The 22,780-nt window shown below is 35.4% G+C and overlaps 1 protein-coding gene and 1 long non-coding RNA gene across 2 annotated transcripts in view; one reads left to right on the top strand and one right to left on the bottom strand.

Moving 5' to 3' along the window:
* The first annotated feature begins 1,341 nt into the window (after nucleotides 1–1,341).
* The window catches only part of LOC127967758 (uncharacterized), a 32,606-nt gene continuing 11,167 nt past the window's right edge, over nucleotides 1,342–22,780 (top strand). The window contains exons 1-2 of the long non-coding RNA XR_008155821.1: nucleotides 1,342–1,421; nucleotides 1,835–1,872. This is a non-coding gene — a long non-coding RNA (uncharacterized LOC127967758). The remainder of the gene's footprint in view (nucleotides 1,422–1,834; nucleotides 1,873–22,780) is intronic.
* On the bottom strand, nucleotides 4,601–21,765 carry nrtn (neurturin). Its single transcript, XM_052568404.1, has 3 exons — nucleotides 20,367–21,765; nucleotides 6,372–6,642; nucleotides 4,601–5,976 (listed from the first exon to the last, which is right to left on the bottom strand). The coding sequence occupies exons 2-3, from the start codon at nucleotides 6,613–6,615 to the stop codon at nucleotides 5,549–5,551; spliced, it is 672 nt and encodes a 223-aa protein (XP_052424364.1). The 5' UTR covers nucleotides 6,616–6,642; nucleotides 20,367–21,765; the 3' UTR covers nucleotides 4,601–5,548.

Genomic DNA, 22,780 nt, shown 5'->3' with positions numbered 1-22,780 from the left:
TTGCAAACAGTTGCTGGTCTCCATTGAGTACTGTATGTAAAAAATACTGTAGAAGTCAGTGGGGACCTCAACAGAAGAAAGAAACTTTGGGACAACTTGAGGTGAATAAATGATGACAAGAATGAACTATCCCTTTAAAAATCAAACTTGGGATCCAAAACCACACTGAACACCTATTGAGATATTATTTAGCCAATTTATTTAAAAAGACAGACTTATGTTAATTACCCAAGTCACGAAGGCAAATGGTACAGTTTCCTAGGAATGACCGCACACAATGTACTGTAAATGCATGTCATTTTTCAAAATGCTTAACTAAAGCAGCAGTTTCTCCCTCAGTCAGGACTGAGTCAAGTTTGCTGTATTTTTATTCCTGAACACACAGAGCTGCTGACAGTAATGCATGCGTGTCAAGGCCGTTCACTGTGGATGGATTATGGGTAATATGTTGTCCTCAGGAGATGCATGTTTCTCAGCTTACAGTATCTATCATCCAGGAGTGAGGACAAGAGGCTAGGAAAGAATTTGCTTATCATTTTTCATGATATGGTACCTCTATGGAGATTCAGAGACCTTCAGCAGACAAATAAAAATCCAAACAGACAAAATCTTTCTTTTTTTTTAACTCGTCATGCTTTTAAAGTTGCATTTGGCTGTAATGCTTGGGTTACTGTTGACAGCTTTGGCATAAATGACACTAACGGATGCTCTTATTTGCACACTTGTGCAGTTAATAACATTGATGAGACAAGTGGAGCTTTAACTCCCACATTAACTTAAACTCTCCTTCATCTGTGAAAATATAATCATACAAAATTTCTCTGGTTGTCTTAATGCAAACTAATAAAATAATACAAACAGACAAAACAGGAAAATGTATGTAGAGCACCTGCATCTTGTGTATTTAACAGGTTAATTGTTTCTATCAGATGCTAAACGTTCATCAATGGTTTTTAATTAAATAGCAATGTTATCTGAATTTAATTTGTGCTTATGCAACCCAAAAAGTGAAACAATGACAGTATAATAAATCACACAGGGTTGGGTTGGTTTTAAAGCTGATACAGTTTATTAAACATGTTATATATCGAATATAATACATATGAGATATTTTTGGCACCCCAAAAAATAATAAATATGTTTTTGTTAAGTCTGTGACTCTACATCTAAATAAATTAATGAACCATAACTTACTCTTCAATAAATATGCGTAATTTGTTATGTAGATGCATTGCATCAATGTTTATTGCAGTTGGTCAACAGGGTCCAACAATGCTTAAACTGAAAGACTGTGTGTGTGTGTGTGTGTGTGTGTGTGTGTGTGTGTGTGTGTGGGTTAACAGGACATCCCACTGCAGCAGGTGGAAGAGACCGAGGCCATATGGATAAACTCTTCAGAGACTGTAGTTACTCCAGAAAAAGTAAAAGAACAAATACGATTAACCACAGAGTGACAGATTTAGATATGAATGGATATACAGCACCATTTCTATTTGACAGGAGTGTTGATGTTTTGTTAACTTCGCTTGACATCATTTGGAAATATTTGTTCACCTAAAAAAGTATAACTGTGCAGCAAATACATCAGCAAGCTATTTTTATCAGACCAGACGCTTATATTTTTGTTTGTAACAATGTAGCAGAATCAGTCAATTTAAATGGTTCTGTTTTTAGGTGTATCAGTATAAAGATAGCCATAATTAATCTGAAATATCAGTTAAAAGTATAGTTCACTTGAAAATGAGAATGCTTTCATCATAGAAGAAGATATTTTAGAAATATCCCAAGAAATGTATTTTCTAAAAAAATTCTAAATATCTTCTATGTTCCACAGAAGAGAGAAAGTCATGCAGTTGTGGAACAACATGTAGGGTGAGTAAATAATGATAGAGTTTTCATTTTTTGGGTGAACTATTAATTGCATAAAAGCAATATCATGCTGAAAATCGTCCATGAAACATTTTTTTTTTTTGCATATGGTTTTGGATTATGAATGTGAAATTAGATTCTATTGTTCTAGTTTAGCATGCTAATAGATTCTTACAACCATATACATGCACATTACTGTATTAGTGTATTGCATAAATCTTCTATTTGGTTTTATATATTTTTTTGTCCGTATGTGAAAATATATATACAAAATGAAATCAAAAGAGTCGTTATAGTAGCACAAAGTCTGCACACCTTTGCAAGCTCATGGTTTTTGAGTTTAAAGGCCAGGCTTAAGTCTTCTCCTGTAATTACATCAGTGCTGATGAACTGATCAGACTTACATGTGGCTTGAAGGGACACTCGTCTGCTTCCTGAGCACAAGACAGTGTTTTCAACACTCGATTCATTGTATTTCATTTGTATTCCAAATTCTTTTTCCAGTTAATATTGCATGCAATTACTTTCGCAGTCTGTTGACATCACGTGTACGTTTCTTACTGCACTTGTTATCCACTAAGTATAGTATTATATAATATTATTTTAAAGAGTTCTTTTCATGTCAAAGCAAACATGATTGACTACAGAAAGTCGAAACGAGGAGTTAGTTTCTCTAGTATCTGTGCTTGTTTAATGCCTGAGATTATTTTGGTGGAGTTTAGAGCTAAAATCAGGACACGGTTTTATTTAGAGACTTATTCGATGCTTGTGCAGGTAGGTTCTTCCCTCTTTAGTTCTCTGTATTTTTGGCCAAGGCTTGACAGGAGCTAAAGTGGATTAGACTCTTCTGTTATAGGATTTACACAAATAAAGTAGATTTGGTCAGGTTAACTAAGGGAAGACTGACACCGGCTACTGCCGAGAGGTTGCCTTCAAGTTCAGTCCATTTACAAGGATCTAGAAGTATGAAATACATTTTTCTCTGAAGAGCAGTGCAAATTGACTTTAGGAGCATAATTTGGGCAAAGCAGAATTTGGATATTATTGATGCACAAAAATCAACAAATTTCTCTCTGTATAGAACCTGACTGGAAGATTCGGAGAACCTTGTGGAGACACTGCAACCCTATCTATTTTACAAGGTGGCGATTTCATATGAATTCACACAATGTGAAGTACAAAAATGTATGATTTGTCGCAAAATAATAAGAATGAATGTAAATAACCCCTAAATGTAACCATCACTTGTGAATGAGTAGATTGTGTGAAAGCATACGAATTAGGGATGCACCGAAATTTCGGCCACCGAAAATTTTCGGCCGAAAATGGCCTTTTCGGTTTTCGGCCGATAGACTTTTATCACCGAAACAACACGGCCGAAATGTTGTGATGACGCAAACAGAAACCGCGACCACGAGCTCCACGGGACATTCACTTAACACCAGTGAGAACGTTCTCTCTCTTCTTACTCCTTTATTCGCAGCACTAAAACGTCTCCTAACAAAGAGATTAAGACGGACCACGAAGTAAAAACAAAGAAAAGTACAGTCTTATAGAGTCTGTTAGCACACGTCTCACTGAGATCTTGTCGGATCCTCTGCACTTCATCGCGAATGTGCTTGATCCGCGTTATAAAACCATTACTTGGATGCGGAAATAAGGCAGCGCGCACAAATGATCCAGGCCGCGCTGGATGCGGAGAACCCGCGTGGAGACGGAGAAGCGGCAAGCGCAGGAGACAGATCAGAGCGCAGAAAAAAAGACTGGTCTCTGCACCAGATGAGTGGCATGCACCATCGTTGTCTGATATGTTCAGTGGAATTCTGCAAGAAAGTGCCTCAAATAATAATAATACGTTGGCTATTTTGTTCTTATATATATATATATATATATATATATATATATATATATATATATATTTTGTTCTTATATATATATATATATATATATATATATATATATATATATATATATATATATACACACAAACACACACACACACACACACACACACACACACACAAACATATATACATACATAATATCAGATTGTAGCCATATTTCTGCTAGATTTTCTGCTAGATTTCTGCTTTAATTTGATAAAAAATGTTTATTTATGCCCTGGCCCTATTTAAATACACTCTCTCAAATATTTCTCAAATGTCAGGCAGATGACAAGCTCAACTGCTCAACAGCTAGATGGTTATCTGTCTGAAGTCCCCATCCCCAGAAGTGATAACAGTCTTGCCAACTGGAGAAGTAATGCACTTTCTAGTCCTACAGAGAACAATTTCAAATGCACTTCACCTAAATGCACTTTGTTTTTATGAGAGAACTGTTCATTTTAAAACCTTTCTGCAGGCCAGTAGGCCTGTACTTTATTATTAAACACATGAGTGGGATACATTTTTAGTTTGTATTTTATTTTATACTGTGCATTGTTGCAATGTGCTTAATAAATATTTGCATCATTTGTAATTATGTATTTTTATGTATTTTTTTTAATAAGTTATGTAATTGTAATTATCTTTGAAACTTTAATATTAATTTATGCAATTGCAATGTCTTAATTTTAGTAAAGTTAGTACACGGTCATAGGAATAAATGCAATGGTACTAATAATTGGCATAATTTCTTTCGGTGTTTCGGTTTCGGTTTTCGGCCTTGGTTTTCTCTTTTTCGGTTTTCGGTTTCGGCCAAGAATTTTCATTTCGGTGCATCCCTAATACGAATGAGTATAAGCCACCAATTTGCCAAAAAAGCATAGTAGTATTGTTTTGGAAATTGTAGTATTGTTTCATAAATGCATGGAATTTGAACCAATTTATACAATCCAATTCATCAGGTTATGAAGATTGGAATATACTACTTTTGGCCAGATTTTTTTGCCAAAAAAATCATAACCTGTCTGCATATTTTGGCCAATCGGATTTGACAGATTTCACAGGATGTGACATAGTTGTATTTGGAACGACTTGAAACCAGTTTGTGATACCTAGCGTTTTAAAATCCTTCTTTTATAAGACTTTTTGTTTGATTATTATAACATTTAATAAAAGTCAATATTTGGATCAAATATTGGGTTTTCTTTTACCATGTTGACTATAGCAAAGCTGAGGTAGATGTTTAGTATAATGTCTGTTTGAATTTGATTTGTGGGAATGTCTTGCCTTTTGAAATGTCAGAGATGAAACCTTCCAGAGCTGCTGGGATCATTTACAGCCCAGTTACACAATGAGGAAGTTTTGTTCAGCATTGGGTGTGCCTTTGTGCACTTGCTTTGTTTACTGAAGCCTGAATGAATTTTCTAGAGGTTTTTGACATTGAAGATCTGAGCATCCACCCAACATTTCAAGCTATTTGAAATCGACCCACGAAGGCAATAGAAACGAGATATACAGCAGCATCTCATTAGCAATGACTGAACATGAGAATATTTTTTTTGCTTAACATATTTTTGGTTTCTCTTCATCGGGACTTGCAGAAGTATCTGAGGAGAATCTGTCAGCTGAGTATGTTTCGTGAAGGCGATGCAAGATATAAGCTCCGTCTCTTCTGCTTTAAGCCCAGAAGATTTTCTTCTCCGAATCAAGGGTCTGTTTTTTTCAGAGATTAATGTCTGATTAATGTTATGTTTCCTAAAAGTTTTGAGAACTCCGATGAGTTTTGACCCTCAAGGTCAGACACATCCACATGCTTTGGCCGAGAACTCTTGGATTGTGTGGTATTTGTTGAAGTTATCGAGGAAGGAGATGTCCTCCTCATATGCGGTGGGCCGACAGCAGGGGCTGTGGCGCGCTTTGTCCTTCTGTTCCCTTGTTAGCAGCTGCGAGTGCTTCAGTTTCGCCAGCGCCAGGTCATAGTTTTTGCGGCTAGTTGTGCACTTTCCGCTGCAGTAATGGAAGAGTATAGTCTCTTCACTCTCGTATCCCAATCCCAGCTGTCTGACCGTCACCTCTACCTCCTGTAGCGAGCAGGGTTTGGATCGCTTTTTTGCCCGTTTAGTCCTCTTGCTCTTCTGGGCATCTCTGCGGGCTTTTCTTTCCACCAGTGTCCCAATGACCTGCTTCAGCTCGCCCTCTGTGAAGCTCTGGAACATCTTCATGACTGAGGAACAAAGGAGGGTTAAATATAGCAGTGTTTAGCATGGCAAAAACTTAATTTTAATTGTACACGCCCACTTTTCTAGTGGCGCTGATTAAGTGTTTTCAAAACAGTCAGCATGTCAATATTTTAGTGTGAAATACATATGAATAGCTGTTTGAAAACAATTTTTTTCAGTTGTAGTTGGTAAGCACAATTGCATAAACGTACAAACTTTAAAATTGAAACTTCAGGGAACAATGGTTATCGTATTTAGTGTTCAATTCAAATGGAATTCTGTGAACTTCTGTGAAGTTGGACTCTAGCCTGACGTCTGGTGACATTCTGATGTAAACAATGATAGGCTACGCTATAAAGAAGGACTGTCACAACACGAGAACATAAGGGCTTGATCTTACATTCTGATACGAGAGAGTTTCCTCCGTCAGCTGATCTGACCCTCCGTTGCCGCCCACCTGCCCCAACAGTAGACGAATTGCTTGTTGTGAATGAAGATGATGAAGGTGAAAGTGATGAGGATGAAGCTCTGCGGTGGGGAGGAGGGGGCGGGGCTCGGGAAGAAGGAGCGGTTTTAAGGACGAGCAGAGGAAGTGCAGCACCACAGAGAATCAGGCCGATGGCAGCAAACTTCCATAACTTCATCTTAGAATGAGGAGAAGCATTGAGTCCCTGCAAAACAACCAAACATCCATCACTCAAAGCCATCACACATTTGGAAAAGTGAAGTCAGAAACATTAGATAGAATTTTCATTTCATCAGAATATAAGCTACAACTGGAGAAAGATGTTTTGGAGTCATTAGAGTATTAGTAGACGATCTGCTAAATATCTGCTAACACTTTATTTTGATGCTCCCTCAAAAGACATTCTACTGCTTGTACCAACTTTGCAAGTTTATCTAAACTTTCTCTACTTATGCTAACCCTAAAGTCTGCTAATACTTTAATGAGAGTTAGTTGACATGTAATGGCAAATTAATGAGAGTTTAGTTAATTGCAAAGTTGCTTATTGTCTATCAAAATAAAGTGTAACCCTGGTTATTGTTCCCATAATGCACAGTTGATTGAAAAATGACCTTGATAAAATCAGGCCTATAATTTAGTCCATATAAACTGAATGCTCGACGTACACAAGCCATTTGACAGAATGAGCTGGCTTATGTATATTAGTATTAGTATATTGCCTTTTTATTTGTGGTATAAAGCTTACAGAATAAAATATTGGGAATTTGGGTGTGAGGTTGTTAATGTTGCAAAAAGCACATTCTTAAAGTCCACTGAAAACATATCTTGATCTTTGGCATAGAGACAGTATATTGAAGGTACGCATTATTTAACAACATTTTTGAGCAAACTAATCAACCTGAAGATCGACACATGCCATGGTGCTTCTTATTTGTAGTCTAACATAATTAATAAATTAGATTCCCTGGTTAACATACCCATTTAAAAAAGTCGAAAAAAAGATGTCATGTGCTAATGCTAATGACCGTTATAGCGCCCCTTGTGGCAATGCTAAAAAATTGTATGTCAACGATAGAAGAAAAGCTTGTGTCACTCAAAAACTTCTTATTTCTCTACTTGGGTAGATTGTGTTTTTATAAATTACATGCATTATTGATTATAAATAAGTAACTAATGTTCTTTTTTTTCACCCTTTTAAGCAACATTCGTTCAACCATTAGTGTGAGAATTAGCCAAATCTTTTTTGTCAGTTTGGTTTGGAGAGCACAGTCAAGCGCAGAAATGACAAAGTTTAAACCTGAAGCAGATTTTGAACTTAAGTCCACACAGATTCTGCTCACTGTGATTATTTTACCATTGTGTGTGAGTTTGTTTGATTTTGCACTGATCAGATTGACTTGAGACCATGGAAGACCTAGATTTATTATTAGCTTGTAGCAGCGCAAACGCTCTTTTGGCGGGTCAGGATTTACTAAAGATGTGCAATGAAACATGAAAATGAAACCGTGTTGACACATTTTAGGAAAGCAATAATTCATGTACTTGCTGGATTTTGTTCCTCAAATTCCATTTATAAAATCAATTCTATATGATTTTAATTCCACTCTGTGATTCGGATTGATCAAGAGTACTTGTAATTAGATTAAATTAGATTTAAAAATATTTGTAATCAGAATACAGTTACTTTTTTATTGATTACAAGACTACAGTAGCAATAAACTAGCCATAGTTTATTGATTCTCCTGCTCTTTTTCATCTTTTAAATGTTCCTGTCTTATACAGCTCACCACTTATTTACTCTCAGAAATAAATTCACACAATAAGCAGACATTAGTCATGAGGCTACACTGCACTCGACCAGTGGATTCACACAAATCAGTTCAGGTTTAAGATGTTTCAACATTGCAACTACTGATGAACACATCTCTCTGAAATACACTCAATGTATTTCTATGTCTTTGGAAGGTTTTTGTCTTTTATAGACATTAAAATTATTATTTATAATTTACTGCATATAATGCAGTGGTTCCCAAACTTTTTTGGCATCCTTGTAATCCACACCCCTGAGATTTTAAAATAAATATTATGATAGTTAATTATCACATTTGCATGTTCACGGCTCTGTGACATTGGTCACATGATGCCCAGGTAAACAGATAAAATATTATATTTTTAGTGTTTTATTTTGATTGGTGTTATTTTAAAATGATTTACATTAATTTAAAAAATTTTATGATTTAATCAATTATTTGGTTTCACAAACCTCCTGTAGTTCCTTCAGTTTAGGAAACCTTGTTGTTATGTCATGTTGTTAATTACAATGAACAGTATTTTTTCTTACTCTGTATTTTTACTGTATTTTTATATCAATATGATACCAGATTATCCAATGTGATGAATGAGATCTCAAATAGAAGTCTGATTATATTTCCTAAAATGTGTAAAGTAATGGTTTTATTTACTAACTACAATTTTTGTCATGTAATTTGTAATTGTTATTGCTAACATAATTTTCAAACAAGCACAGTTTTTCTTTTCTTTTTTTGTTTTTATTGCTTTGACTTTTTTTTTAGATGCATCGATGATTGATGCTGATGTTTGACACAACTGTTATTCTCAAACACGTTCCAAGGACAGCAGTCCAACAATTACAGAACTGCAGCACTAACAAACGCCAAACCAAATGAAAACATCTTCGATTGTGTATTCAGAATCTTTCATCTACGTACGAGTGGCCTCGTGCAAGCCGAGTTGTTCCAAATATTTCATTCACAGATGTTTGCACAAACGGTTTGGCCATCCGCAGCTTCTCTGCTCCTCTGTTGATCTCGTTACGGACACAGGTCTCGGAGCGCACAGGTGTGGACTGTCCAGCTGCGTCATGTGGCCCAAATCGTCTGTATCCAGAACATACAAAAACTGCCACATGCTCCCAAAGCGCTCTTGTTTAATCTTTTATTTTTCAATCTATCAGATGGGGATAAACTGGGATGTTCCAAGCAAAACAGGCTGCGTTTTCACTCGAGCTGCAGTGTTACACTGATCACAAGCTTGTCCTTTGGCAACTTCACAGCACACATGAGAAGTATATTAGTAGGTTTTCTTCAGTGATTTCTCTACATCCACATTAATTTTTTTTTTTTTTTTGCTCTCTTAAACACATGTTAAATCTGCCAGGTTTGTTTATTTCTGAGTGAGAAGTTTTTAATATCATAGCCTTATTGTTACAGGACTATAATCAGTACAGTGGCAGTACCGAGGTTTATTACTCTGTATCAAATTAATAATACAGAGTACATTTATTCAGTTGTATTTAACGATTACCTTGTTAGGTATTACACTTCAGTAAATGAAAAAAAAATTATTATTATTATTTTTTTTTTTTTTTTAAACAATAGGCTTCTGTACTTAATACATTAGTAATCATGAAAAAGATTTTTAGAAGAGAACTTATGGAAATAATATACTTTAAAAGAATATACTTAAATGTGAACTGAATGTAATGTTTTCAGATGCCTAATTACAATTTCAATAAAGATGTATTATAGTGATAGGGATTTGTATTACTGCAGTCAGCTGAACTCTGATGCTTTTGATGCACTTAAGTAGATCTTTGTTTATCTATAAAATGTAGTCACAAGTGACAAGCATTTGTGAAAAAAGTCAAATATACTTGAATGTCATTTCTATTAAAACTGTCATTGATAGATAGATAGACAGACAGATAGATAGATAGATAGATAGATAGATAGATAGATAGATAGATAGATAGATAGATAGATAGATATTGTAATGATGAATTTGCAATTTAGTACTTTTAACATTATTCTGTATCAAATAACACACTACAGTAGAAATTATAATCAAGTACTTAACATGTTCTTTAGTTAGTAAACAATAAGTCTGTATGTACACACACACACACACACACACACAATTAATAGTATTAAAATTATTGTTGTTATAAATCATTTTTTATGCATAATGTATATTTTACTAAATTTGTAATTTATTGTACCAACCATGCAGTTGCCATGTTTATTGTCTAAAAGACATGATGCCATTGTTAGTAAAAAAAAATATTAGCCAGCTTCCATTAACACACAAAGAAATTCAGTGCAGAACATGATTTGTTCTTACATGAGTTCTTATTAAATTGAGATCTTGAAACATCTCTCTTTCTGATGTAAATGTGTCAAATCATAAATACACAGATGTATTTTTTGCAGAGATGTATAGTAACGAAGTAGAACTACTTCACTACTGTACTTAAGTACTAAAAGGCGGTATCTGTACTTTACTAGAGTATTATTTTTTTCTCCTACTTCCACTTTTACTTCGGTACATATTTTTGCTGAGTTTAATACTTTTACTCCGATATTTTTTTTATGTGCTGCATCGTTACTCGTTACAATTATAATAATGTTACGAATCATTCCATTACAAACCACTGCCAGAACTGTAGATGAGAGGTTTGATGACGCTGGCACATCATTGAGCGAATCAAGCGAGACTGCGCGTGCTGACTGAACTGCTGTGAAGAGAGAGATGAACACCGAGCCGAGCCAGATAATGACTCGTTCACGAGTCAAGAACCGGTTGCATAGGTTTTCGGATGACCAGTAACGTTAGTTCTTTCTGACAGTTCGATTCAATAAACCAGTTGAAGAAAACAGTTCACCGATTCTTTTGCGCTCGATGCAATGGCGTCATTGGCGTTGACTGCACATTGGCTCATAACATTAACACAGAATTAGTTCAGAATCAATCACCAAAAGAATCAGTTCGGTTCAGACGCTCTGTGCTTCGGTTTGCTTCACGCTAAATCACACATGCGCAGTATCATCAGCTCCTCGGTTCACGAATCGGACGCGTCTGACAGAAACGGTTCTTGACTCGTGAACGAGTCATTATCTGGCTCGGCTCGGTGTTCATCTTCAGTTCTCTCTTCACATCAGTTCAGTCAGTGTACTGTTTGAGTCAATGAATTACTCCGGGATATCGGTTTGTTTGAACTCAGAGGGAGTGTCAGAAACATTAAACAAGTTAACAGCTTAATTCATCTGTGGATTAATGCGCATTGGAGACGCGAACTGTTTAAAACGATTCAGTTCGATTTGGTGGACTGTTTCAAAAAGATCCGGTTACATCAAACGATTCGTACGCGAACCAGATATCACAAAACTGCTTTGTTTTTAACTGTCTTACAACAGACACGGAAGAGAAGACAATGCTGAATAAAGTCATAGTTTTTGCTATTTTTGGACCAAAATGTATTTTCGATGCTTCAAAAAATTCTAAATGACCCACTGATGTCTTACGTGTTTGAAACAACATGAGGGTAAGTTATTAATGACATCATTTTGCAAATTGGGCTAACTAACCCTAGTAACCATTTTTTGTTTACAAGAAGTTACAGTCAAAGGAATTGTGATTGTCCTTTAGGTTAATCATTTGAAATAGTAAAAACAATATGTTCAAACTTTTGACTACTTTCTTTAAAGGGGGGGTGAAATGCTAGTTCATGCATACTGAGTTTTTTTACACTGCTAAAGAGTTGGATTCCCATGCTAAACATGGACAAAGTTTCAAAAATTAAGTTGTACGTTTGAAAGAGTATTTTTGTTCCAAAAAAACCTCTTCCGGTTTGTCACAAGTTTCGGAAAGTTTTTTTCGAGTATGGCTCTGTGTTACGTTAGATGGAGCGGAATTTCCTTATATGGGTCCTAAGTGCACGCTCTTCTACCGAGTAACCAAGTTACTTCTATCAAGTAAACAACATGCGATGTTGTCATCAAACTGCAGTTTCCACATGTACAGCTTAAAACACAAAGTGGAACTTAGTCATTTTCCAAAACCGCTAAGCAAATATATACAGTTTCAGTACATACCACATAGCATACCGCCTTTGCTGATGCTGCTCTTGTTAAATTTCAGCCTCTGGATCTGTGTCACAGCTTCCAAACGCTCTCAACTCAAAAGCCTACTGGCGCTCGTGTTTTTCCGGGAAAAATCAGTACAGACTATCTTTCTCTTATAAATATAATAAAAATAAAGACTTTTTGGAGTTATGAAGGATGCAGTACTACTCTATAGGTACTCAAGATTAACAGGATATTGAGTGAAAACGAGCATTTCACCCCCCTTTTAATAGCTACATAACACAATACTTCTACTTTTACTTTCAGTACTTGAGTAGTAAATTTTAAAATAGACTACTTGCAATACTTAAGTACAAAAAATGTTGAATACTTTAGTACTTCTACTTAAGTGTGGTGCTTAAAGAGCACTTCTACTTCTACTCAAGTCACTTTTTTGATAGAGCACTTGTACTTTTACTCAAGTATGGTTCTCTAGTACTTTATACATCTCTGATTTTTTGTTATTTAACATCACCAGACACAACATTAACTTCACATGCTTGTAAGTGTTTGTGCCAGTGGATGTGTCTTTGCTTGTCTTGCCTTTAAAACCCTAAATTCTTACAGGAATTATAGTTATTGATTTCATTCCCATATGATTCTGTAAGAAAAGCTGCTGGGGGAACCAAACAATTCAGCAGCTGAAATCAGGAAATGCCCAGACCGGTCTTCTAGAGACTAAGAACTAAACCAGACCACACTGACTCAAACGCTTGAGCAGACGTTATAAGAGTGCACTGGGCAATACTACACTCTGCTTCTGGTCCAGTAACAGCAAAACACGCCAGAACATAAATAAAGAGTCGCTTTGAATTACCATCAACGGTTGCAGGTAAATGGACTTTGTTTCATAATTCTAAAAAGAGACATATCTATTTTAATTTTAAAGTGTTAATTCACCCCAAAATGAAAATGGTGATCATTTACTTATCCTCAAGTTGTTCCAGAGCTGTAGTGTCTTTCTGCTGTTGACAATAAAAGAAGATATTAAGAATAATGCAAGTAACCAAACAATTTTGGGTGCACATTGACTAAGTGTTTTTTTTTTACACAATAGTATGAAAGGCTGTTGGGACCTGCAACTTTTTTGGTTGAGCACATTTTTCATAATATACTCAACAGCAGAAACAAACTCATACAGGTTTGGAACAACTTGAAGGTGAGTGAATGATTACAGTTTTAATATTTGGGTGAACTATCTCTTTAAAATGCCAAAATTTGTTAGCTGTTTGATCTAGCTTCATGGGTCCAGGTATAAGGCACTTTGAGTATGTGAATGAATTTGTTTTGAGCTGAGGAAAGAGACGGGTCAGCTGGGAATACAGTGGGCGCCCTCTCTTTAACTCTCATTGGCCTGCGGATGCTTATGTCAGAACACGGTGCAACAAAACGAAATAGCATAATAACATATACCTAACTATTTCTGCCATATAAAGACCATTGTCTATAGTGATTATAATTAACATAATTCAAGAACAACAGAAGTTAATAGGAGGTCTTCATAAAAAAAATATAGGCTACTAGTTAGTGTGTGCGTGTGTAAATGTGAAATTCAAATGTGAGTAATGATGATTCATAATCTCTGTCTGGAATACAAGTTCAATCCCATCATTGTTGTCAGTAAGATTTTTTATGTTTTTGAAAGAAGTTTCTGATGCTCAACAAAGCTGTTTTTATTTGAAAGAGTAAAAACAGTAATATTGTGACATAATATTATTATTTACAATTTATACTGTTTTCTATGTGAATATATTTTAAGTGTAATTTCATATTATCCTTCAGAAATCATTCTAATATGCTGATCTGCTGCTCAAGAAACATGTATTATTGTTATTATTATTAGCATTATTATTATTATCAGTGCCGATGAATATTATTATCAAAGATCCAAATACTTTCTTTTTTTATTCAAGTTATGATCACACAAATATAATTAGTAATAAAACTTTTTTATTATGAAAGCAGACTGCACATCTATGTTTTGGCTTTAGCAGCACTAAATGGAAATGGAAAAAGTCTACATGAGACTGCTTCCACTCACTGACTTAACAGTGACAGACAGACTACTGTTTCAGTCTCATGGAAACAAACCAAAACTAATAACCCTCAAATGAAATGTATAAAAACTGCCTCTTTGTTTTATTCTCAGGCATCAGACACAGTCTCCGGCCAGGATACACCCCACACAAATCACACTATTAAGCACACAGTCTCCTTATTAGGAAACAGACGATTGTTCTGAGCGCCCTATTGGAGGGATAGCATTCTAAATGTGTGTTCTTTACAAGGGAAGTGGACTTGGGCAGATCAGATCTGTGTTTACAGAACAGTCAAAAGCAAATTGTCTAGTCAAGTGGGCACTCAGAAATGACAAGATGGCTACAATAGCATCCCAAGAGCCACCTTTCCTAAGAACTAGTTTCTCAGGCTTCAGAGAAAATAGAAATCCCCTAATCACGTTTTGATATTCAGACTCTGTCTGTTGGGTTGCTGAAGTTCTGCTCTATAGTCATTATATACTCAGATATTTTGTACTGTAATATCCACAAGCTCCTATGTCCTAAATAAAATATAAGGTTTTGTCATTTAAAATCCTCATGGCAACAATGGAAATAATTAATGAAAATATTTACAAAGTATATGTCACTTTCAATTTTTTTATTTATTTAGTACTTTTTGTATTTCAACTGAAAGTTATCGATTTCACTTTGTTGCAAAGTCAGCAATTCTAATTTGAATTTATATGAATATTTGAATATTTATATTTTATTATATTTTATACTTTATTTCAATTACTGGAAATGTTTTTAATACATTTAGATTTAACAACACTTATTAATGTTAAACTAATTTTAAGATAGATTACCATTTTAATGAATATTACAATCACCATTTTAGGGGTTTAATTTCAACTGCACATGAATGTCAATAACAAACCATTAAAAAAAACAATTAAGATTTGCATCCCATTTTTGGCAGAGATGTGCACTACATATACTTCATCCATAATTACAATATCAGAGATGCTTTTATTATCGAAATTATCGGATTTATAATTTTACTACAAATATTTAAGACAGATATTTAAGTCGCAGTAAATTAAAATTGTTTATGTTATATATGTTCTTTTAAACAATTCATTTTTTGCCGGGTTGTTTGTACAATACTATGTTCCGACCTCAATTTTGCACCATAGTGGATAATTTGTGGACTAACTCATTTTGACGGTAAACATTTCCATATGAATGGATCTTCTGATGTAGTAAACTTGCTCGGTAGCGCACCTGATACAGCATTGCACATGCAATGTGGAGGAATTTGCGACAAGTCTGTGAAACCTTAGTCACAATAAAAAAAACTCAAGGGCTTGTAGAAGCTAAAATAGCATGGTTGCTTCAGTGCCTCGTGTTTGCTTTTGTTAACACTACCAGTTAGGTTTAGTGTAGGTGGTACGTTACTTTTGAACACAACAGAGCATTAACTTTTTATCCCCACTCAGCAGACATTTTATTTCTGAACAGCTGATGTATGTACAACAACCATCGTAGTAAAACATTACCAGATTCAAGTTGTTCAGTTTTATCTGAAACAGATTATACTTTGAGCGCCACTTACTGGACATTTCCCTTTGAAAGTGTAGTAAAACGTGCTAGAAGCAGCGTTTTATCATATTGCAGAAATAAAACTAGGTTGCAGGCTTCAGTAGGAAATGGTCAGCACATATTGAATGTTTTTTACCTTTGTTTTTAAAGAACCAATAGGTTCTAGTTGCATCATAGCCATGAACTATGATATGTTCCTTGATAGTTGCCTGAAGGCTTTATTATGGGTTGGGACAGTCTCATTAGAAAGCATCTGATTGGACAGAAATCTAAGCAGTGCAGCATGAGTCATCAATATATATATATTTTCAGAAATTAAATACTATAATTTTTGTGTTACATTTTTTTAAGGTTTTGCTAGCAGATAACGTAAAGGCAAATATAGATGGCCTTAAAGCTACCACAATTTTTATTTCACTGGAACAAAATACTTTATTGTACTTAAACGTCTTATGCTGAGACAACTATGTCTGTTTACAGGTTACCTGTGCTGCTGAAAGTCATTGTGCTCAACCAGCCCATCTCTGGCAATCAGTGGTGTAAATTTGGGGTGGGACTATCTTTTTGTTTGACCAATGGCACGTGGGAGGAGTGTTTGGGAAACTTTAATTGCTTTTGCAATTGCGTTTGGTGACCTTAGTGACCCAGAAATTACACACCTCACTTTTTAAATACTATGATTAGTCCATGTATAAATGAAGCATTTAGATGAATATGTTCTAGTGTATTGTTTGCTCAATGTTGTTCAGACTGATGAAGCTCTACCTCCATCCTAGGTAGTGCGAGGTGAGATCCAACTCAAATGACTGTTCAAAGGTTGGATGTTTCTCTTTATCTGCAGAGTCAGAGGAAGTTGAGGTGCTTCAAGCAGGAAAAATCAATCACTCTGCTACTCTCGGCTTGTCTTCTTCTGATATGCAGAACTGTGTTAGATTTTCTCACATCTCTGGCATTATATTCAATGGCCTTGTTCACCACACACTAACCAACAGTATAAAACTCATGGAAACTGAACAGATGCCTCTTAAATTAAACGTAACCACCCTGATGTTTATCAGCTATATTATGAGTGGCTCAAATTCAGCACATTGTTTATTTTTGCAGTCGGGGATGGGAGTGTAACATAAGAGCTTGGTGCTGATCGTGTTTATGAATTGCAAATGCGTGAAGCATTCATGAGACATGCATGAATGAGATGTTTCATTCTGCAGTTTTTAACACTATGAATTTCAGAAGCTCTCAAGGGTCTTTTAAACATTTTGAAGATGTGGAGACACTAAAAACTCTCAATGGACCTTAACGCACACAGGAAAATCTCCAGTGCCTTTAGGTGATTGCTTTCATTTGTCCACATCAATCAACTGATTAAAAGCAGCCTTCCCTGGAAGTGGGAACTATAAATTATTTGGGTTGAATATAAAAGAATATTAAGGATTATTAAAATAATGATGTATTGTTTCATTTATTTAAACTTTTGTACTATAATTGAATTAGTAATAACATTTATATTTGTCTGTCTGATTTACTGTAGGTCTAATGCTGACTTTTATTGATCATTGACAGGCATTAGTGAAGGGAAATGCCCATATGATCAATAGAATTTATTAAAGTGAAGATTTTAGGTCAGATAGTTTGGTTTTGAAATGCAATGTAGGTATATTGAATCAGACACTCATTTATCCTCCTTTTATCGCTATTTTAGATAGAATTTAAACAGTCATACAAATACATGTTAATGTTATTTTCACAATGTTACATTTTAAACAAGATTGTTAGACTATATTGCAAGCATTGCTTCTCTGATCAACATGGTTCTTCGTTTCTGAATGATTAAGTGTTTTGAAGGAATCGAGTAGTTCAAAACAGATGATTCAAATCAGAACTTTGGAGTGTGGAGCATGAATCATTTAATTCAGATTGGTACTTAATTGCATCTTGAATCATTTGATTCAAATCAGAACTTCTGAGAGGGTTTGCGAAACAGTTGATTCAGATCTGAACTTTGGACCGTGGATTCTGAATCATTTGATTCAGATTGGAACTTCTGAGTTGGTTCACGAAATAGTTGATTCAGATTGGTACTTTGTAGCATTGTGAATCATTTAATTCAGATTGGAACTTCTGAGAGGATTCGCAAAACCGTTGATTCAGATCGGAACTTCTGAGTGGGTTCGCGAAACAGTTGATTCAGTTCGGTACTTCGGAACATCGTGAATCATTTGATTCAGATTGGAACTTCGGAGTATGGATCCTGAATAATTTGATTTGTATCGGAACTTCGGAGCAGGTTCACAAATCACTTCGCAAATTGAATGATTCACACACCGAGTCCTGATCTGTAATGATAATTCAGGAATCAATATTTAGATTAGTACTTCTGTGTGAGGATGTGAGGATGGTGAATCATTAGTTCAGAATTTAGGACCGGGTTCATGAGTCTTTTGATTCAGAATGAAACTTTGGAGTGTGGATCACAAATAATTTTACTATAGTAACTGTTTTTTGCCCCCAAAGTCAGACATCACTTGTATTGATTTTCAAGGGCTAAACGTCTGTTGTCTGTTATGTCCCCACCAGTGCCAAAATCAAACTTGCACCCTAGCTATTTCAGCACATTTTTTAAATGTCCGAACTAGATGCTATTCTTTAGTACTATTCTTATTATTTTAGCATATTATTTTTGTATTTTTAGTTTAGCCTCTCTTTTACATATCGTAACTTACTATTTAAAACAGATTTGTTTTATTAAAGATGCATGTTGTTGATAATTATTGGATTTGATGTAAAAGAGTATATCTTTCACTAGATTATTTTCCAGTTTTTTTTTCCTTCTGGTACTAAATCCTTCACAGAAATGTCCTACTTTTTGTTGCTAAAGAAATGGTCACCCTTGTTTGAAAGAGCTTGTAATTTTGTAGTTGTTTTGTGTTCTAAAGGGACGTCTATTCAGGTGAAGCTGTGTTTCTTTTGGCAGACCATCATAAACGTATCCTGGCAGATTTGTTTTATCCAGATAATGATGACAATAGGGATGTATAAGCTGTGTTGAAGTCCTAAATGACTCAGTTGGGCTTTTCTATGAACGATTAATGTAATGAGTCTGAATTGAAACCACAGGAGTGCACACACAATTACATGGTTCACTATCTGTGCAAACTAAGGTTCACACAGCTGCGCAATACTATTGTCAATCCTGTTTGGGGTCCAAATACAGATCTGTTCAGACGCAGTTCGTTAATTTCAAGACTGACAATTGCATAGAGTCTGAAAAGTTTTTTGAGAACAAAGTTTGACACATATGACATGTCATAAATGTTCAGAAATATTATGTGAGCTTCAAGTTATGAAAAATGGGAGAATATAAGATTTTCTGTGATTGAAGCAGAACTGAAAGAATGAGCCTAACCACATATCTGAGAGGATGAAGCAGCGGGACTTGCCTGAAATAGTGTAGTTGAACTACAAGAACTACGATTATCTGTCAGTATGGTTATAACTTAATTAGAGAATCATACATGTTTGAAAATGTGTAAGCTTTTGTGTACAGAGCCTAAGATATTGAAATTCCTAAGAGGAGACCTTCAGATCTTCACAAAGCTGCAGTAACACACAACAAGCTATTCAAAAAACAGATCCTTTCATAAGTAGATGCATAAGACTACCATGTTCGAATGGTTAATATGTCTAATCTGTCCACTTGAGACAAGTCTTAATACCAGGTGTAAAGAGCAACTGAGAGATGGGTTAGAGGAGATGCTTTGTCTTTTGTCATTCAGTGTTAAAAGTACAGGGTCTGGGTTTTAGAAAGAACAGAACATGTTAGTGCTTTCGTGAAAGGACAGGTTGTGCCTGATGTAAATGCAAGGACAGCTGATGATGATTCGGGGATGTTTAGTAGGAATGATGCAGAAGACAGACCTTAATCGGTCACTTTCTCTTTCGTTTGGCATCTTCTGATGGCAAAAGAAACTCAAATAAGCCTATCTGTAAGTGGCTCTTGCCAACACAAAATGCACGTTCGTATAAATAAGATGTAATTAAAACGTTTTGAATGCACAAACGTATGGCGTGTGATTTTGTGCTTTTTTTGGAATCCCTTTTTTATTTTTTAGTGTCCTTGTTACATGTACTTACTTCAGTAACATTAAAAAAATAAATGCAAGAAAAGTACATGCAACTAAAGCCTTTTCCTATCCCTTAGTACATTACTTAATGTACAGTTCCACTAACAAAGCACCATAATGTAAAGAGTAACTGTTATTATTTAGCTTGTTTTTTTATTGTACTAAGTTAACGTGTTACAGCTTTGCTGCACACACCTCATTGCATTTATTTTCAAGATTTTTGCCCATTACTGTGTTTGAGAAAATCTCAGCTCTTAAGCTGTAGTTAAGCTGTGTTCTTACCGTCTGCCCGGCTTATCCAGACTCCACAGCACGTCTGTTCAGCTGACCTCTGGGTAAAAATGGCATTGATCAATATTCCAACCCTTTCTCTTTAGAAGAGTAAAGGAGTGCTGTAGTTTCTGTTTATGAAAAATCAGAGGCTCGTCCAGGGTACGCACTGCATTCCTCCAGAAATCCAGGGATGCCAAAGGTGTAAAAATGTCCAAATATCCTCATACTGCATTCAACTTTGGAGACTTTTTGCCAAAACAGGAAAAGAGGGAGATAAAGTTCTCGCAATCTGCACTGTTGAAGTAACCAGCCGCAAAAAAGGAGTGTGGAAAAAAATAAATATAGAAAAATGTCCTCTCAATGTGTACGGTGATGAGCAACCAGCCTTAAACAATGAGCGCTGCGAATAGAAACCCATTAGCTGTTCTCCCAGCCAGCATTACACTTTCACACAGAAACGAATAATTGAAGGATATGCCAACCATCTCAAAAGACCTGCAAACTATCACTCATTAAAATACACACACACTCACATACACACACACACACATACACACACACACATATATGTTTAAAGAATTTGGAAGCACTTGTTGACATAAGCAGCTGTTGATGTGCAGTCTTTTAAATGTTTACTGTGCAGGTTCTTGTCTTACATCCTTTATGTACACAACTCCGAAAGAAGTAATCACTTGGAAAACAGCTTCAAACAGATGTTTATCCAACAGATTCCTCTGTAATGATTCATAAAAGTGAAGAAAAGCTGACTGCAAGTCCCTACAGAAGCCAAAATCCCATCATGCTCTCTCTGAGAGGAGCGCACGCATGTTGCCACGAACCGTCCTTCTGCGTGAACACCTCCTGATCGAATCCCAGCACTCTTTAGTGGTTAATCTCCAAATACGCAAAGTGGGCCCCACGCCTCCTTACGGATGGAGATTTTGGTTCCAGAGTCAAGGACCTGTCTGACGTGTCCCGTTAACACCGGAGGATTGGTGTGCCACGCACTGAAGCAACACTGACAACTGAACTGAATTAAACAGTGTTGATTTCCACTCCACGAGAGGAGACTGTCTGACATCGAGAGCAGCACTGTGGCGTTAGAGATGAGTTTCTGTGCTGCTGGAGAGCTGGAGAAAGGGCTGTCTGACTGGAGGAGAGGGAGGGTGTGCGGTGGGGTATTGTGAGGGCGGATGGCATTAAACCACACACACCAGCTCCACCCCCTGTCCGCTGTGGACATTTACCTACAGTCTGGATATCGCTTTATGAGAGATGTAAACAAAACTCTAAAGTCCTGCCAAAGTCATGCTAATTTGTTTATTTCTCAATTGTTGTGCCGAGCTGCATTGATATTCCTTAAACATTGTGGTTTGGGGTTGTTCTAAATCCCTAAAGGCTGGAATAAACATGACTTTTCAAATCTGAACAGATCACACACACCATACCAGACTTTTAAAGGCGTTCACAACTCATGAGGAAATATGTTTATTTTTACTAGGAGACGCATTGCAAATGAAACAATGTATTTCAAAATCATTCTCAAAATATCAAAATGTTTTTTAATATCTTGAATAAAATTGCATTTTTATATTTTCTGCTTGCATGTTAATTATAGTTAAAGTTTTTGCAATATTGTTGTGCGTTCGTGTCATTTTAGTTTTAAATGTCTATATAGTTTTTGTTTTCATTTTAGTTTATTTAGTGCATCAATATATAATCCTTTATTGATTCATAGTCTGAAGCTAAAAAATGGGAGTCTGTGACCATCATACACTTCTCAGTTCAATTAATTCAGCAAAACAAAGTCAAACTTGGCTTTGTAATTTCAAAAATTGCATTTTTTTTTTTTTTGGCAAGCACTTTTTAAGACGCAAAAGTTTAAAATTCTCAATTTGACTTGATAGCATCATCACAATATTTGCATAACAAATTCCAACTGGTCTTCTTTGGTACTGAACTGTCAATAAAAAAAAAAAAAAAAGTAAACTACTATTATATAAAGTGTTGAAATTTTATACAAAAAATACTAAACAAATGCATGTTATTTGATCTTTGTAATATACATTATATTTTATGTTTGCATTATAATATTGCATATGCAAGTCTCACAGCTCCAATATATCATTAGGTATTAAATTTGAGTTAATTATGGTAACGTGAAGCAGACTTGTTGAATAACTTGTTTTAGTGCTGTCATGTGAACAACATGAAACCAGAAAATTAACAGGTTTAATGAGCAATCCTGGATTCACACAATGTGTGTATTTTTGCTGTTGATTTAACTGTAATGTTTGGAGAGCTGCCGGAAATTATTCACTATTTCACGTTACATATTGCAGACTCATAAATCATCTTTTTAAAACCCCTTCAACACACCTTTTCAGTGCATCTAATTTAAATTCAGTAAATTTATTAACTTA

The sequence above is a fragment of the Carassius gibelio genome, chromosome B11, assembly GCF_023724105.1.
Source record: "Carassius gibelio isolate Cgi1373 ecotype wild population from Czech Republic chromosome B11, carGib1.2-hapl.c, whole genome shotgun sequence".
NCBI classification, from domain to species: Eukaryota; Metazoa; Chordata; class Actinopteri; order Cypriniformes; family Cyprinidae; genus Carassius; species Carassius gibelio.
The sequence above is the reverse complement of the archived record's forward strand: the minus strand, read 5'-3'. Positions and strand labels throughout refer to the sequence as shown.

Excerpts from the sequence above, each read along its gene's own strand:
- nrtn (XM_052568404.1), bottom strand. The coding sequence starts at position 6,615 with ATGAAGTTATGGAAGTTTGCTGCCATCGGCCTGATTCTCTGTGGTGCT. Across the intron at positions 5,977-6,371 it reads AAACTCTCTCGTATCAGAAT|TCATGAAGATGTTCCAGAGC; the intron begins GTAAGATCAAGC and ends TTTGTTCCTCAG.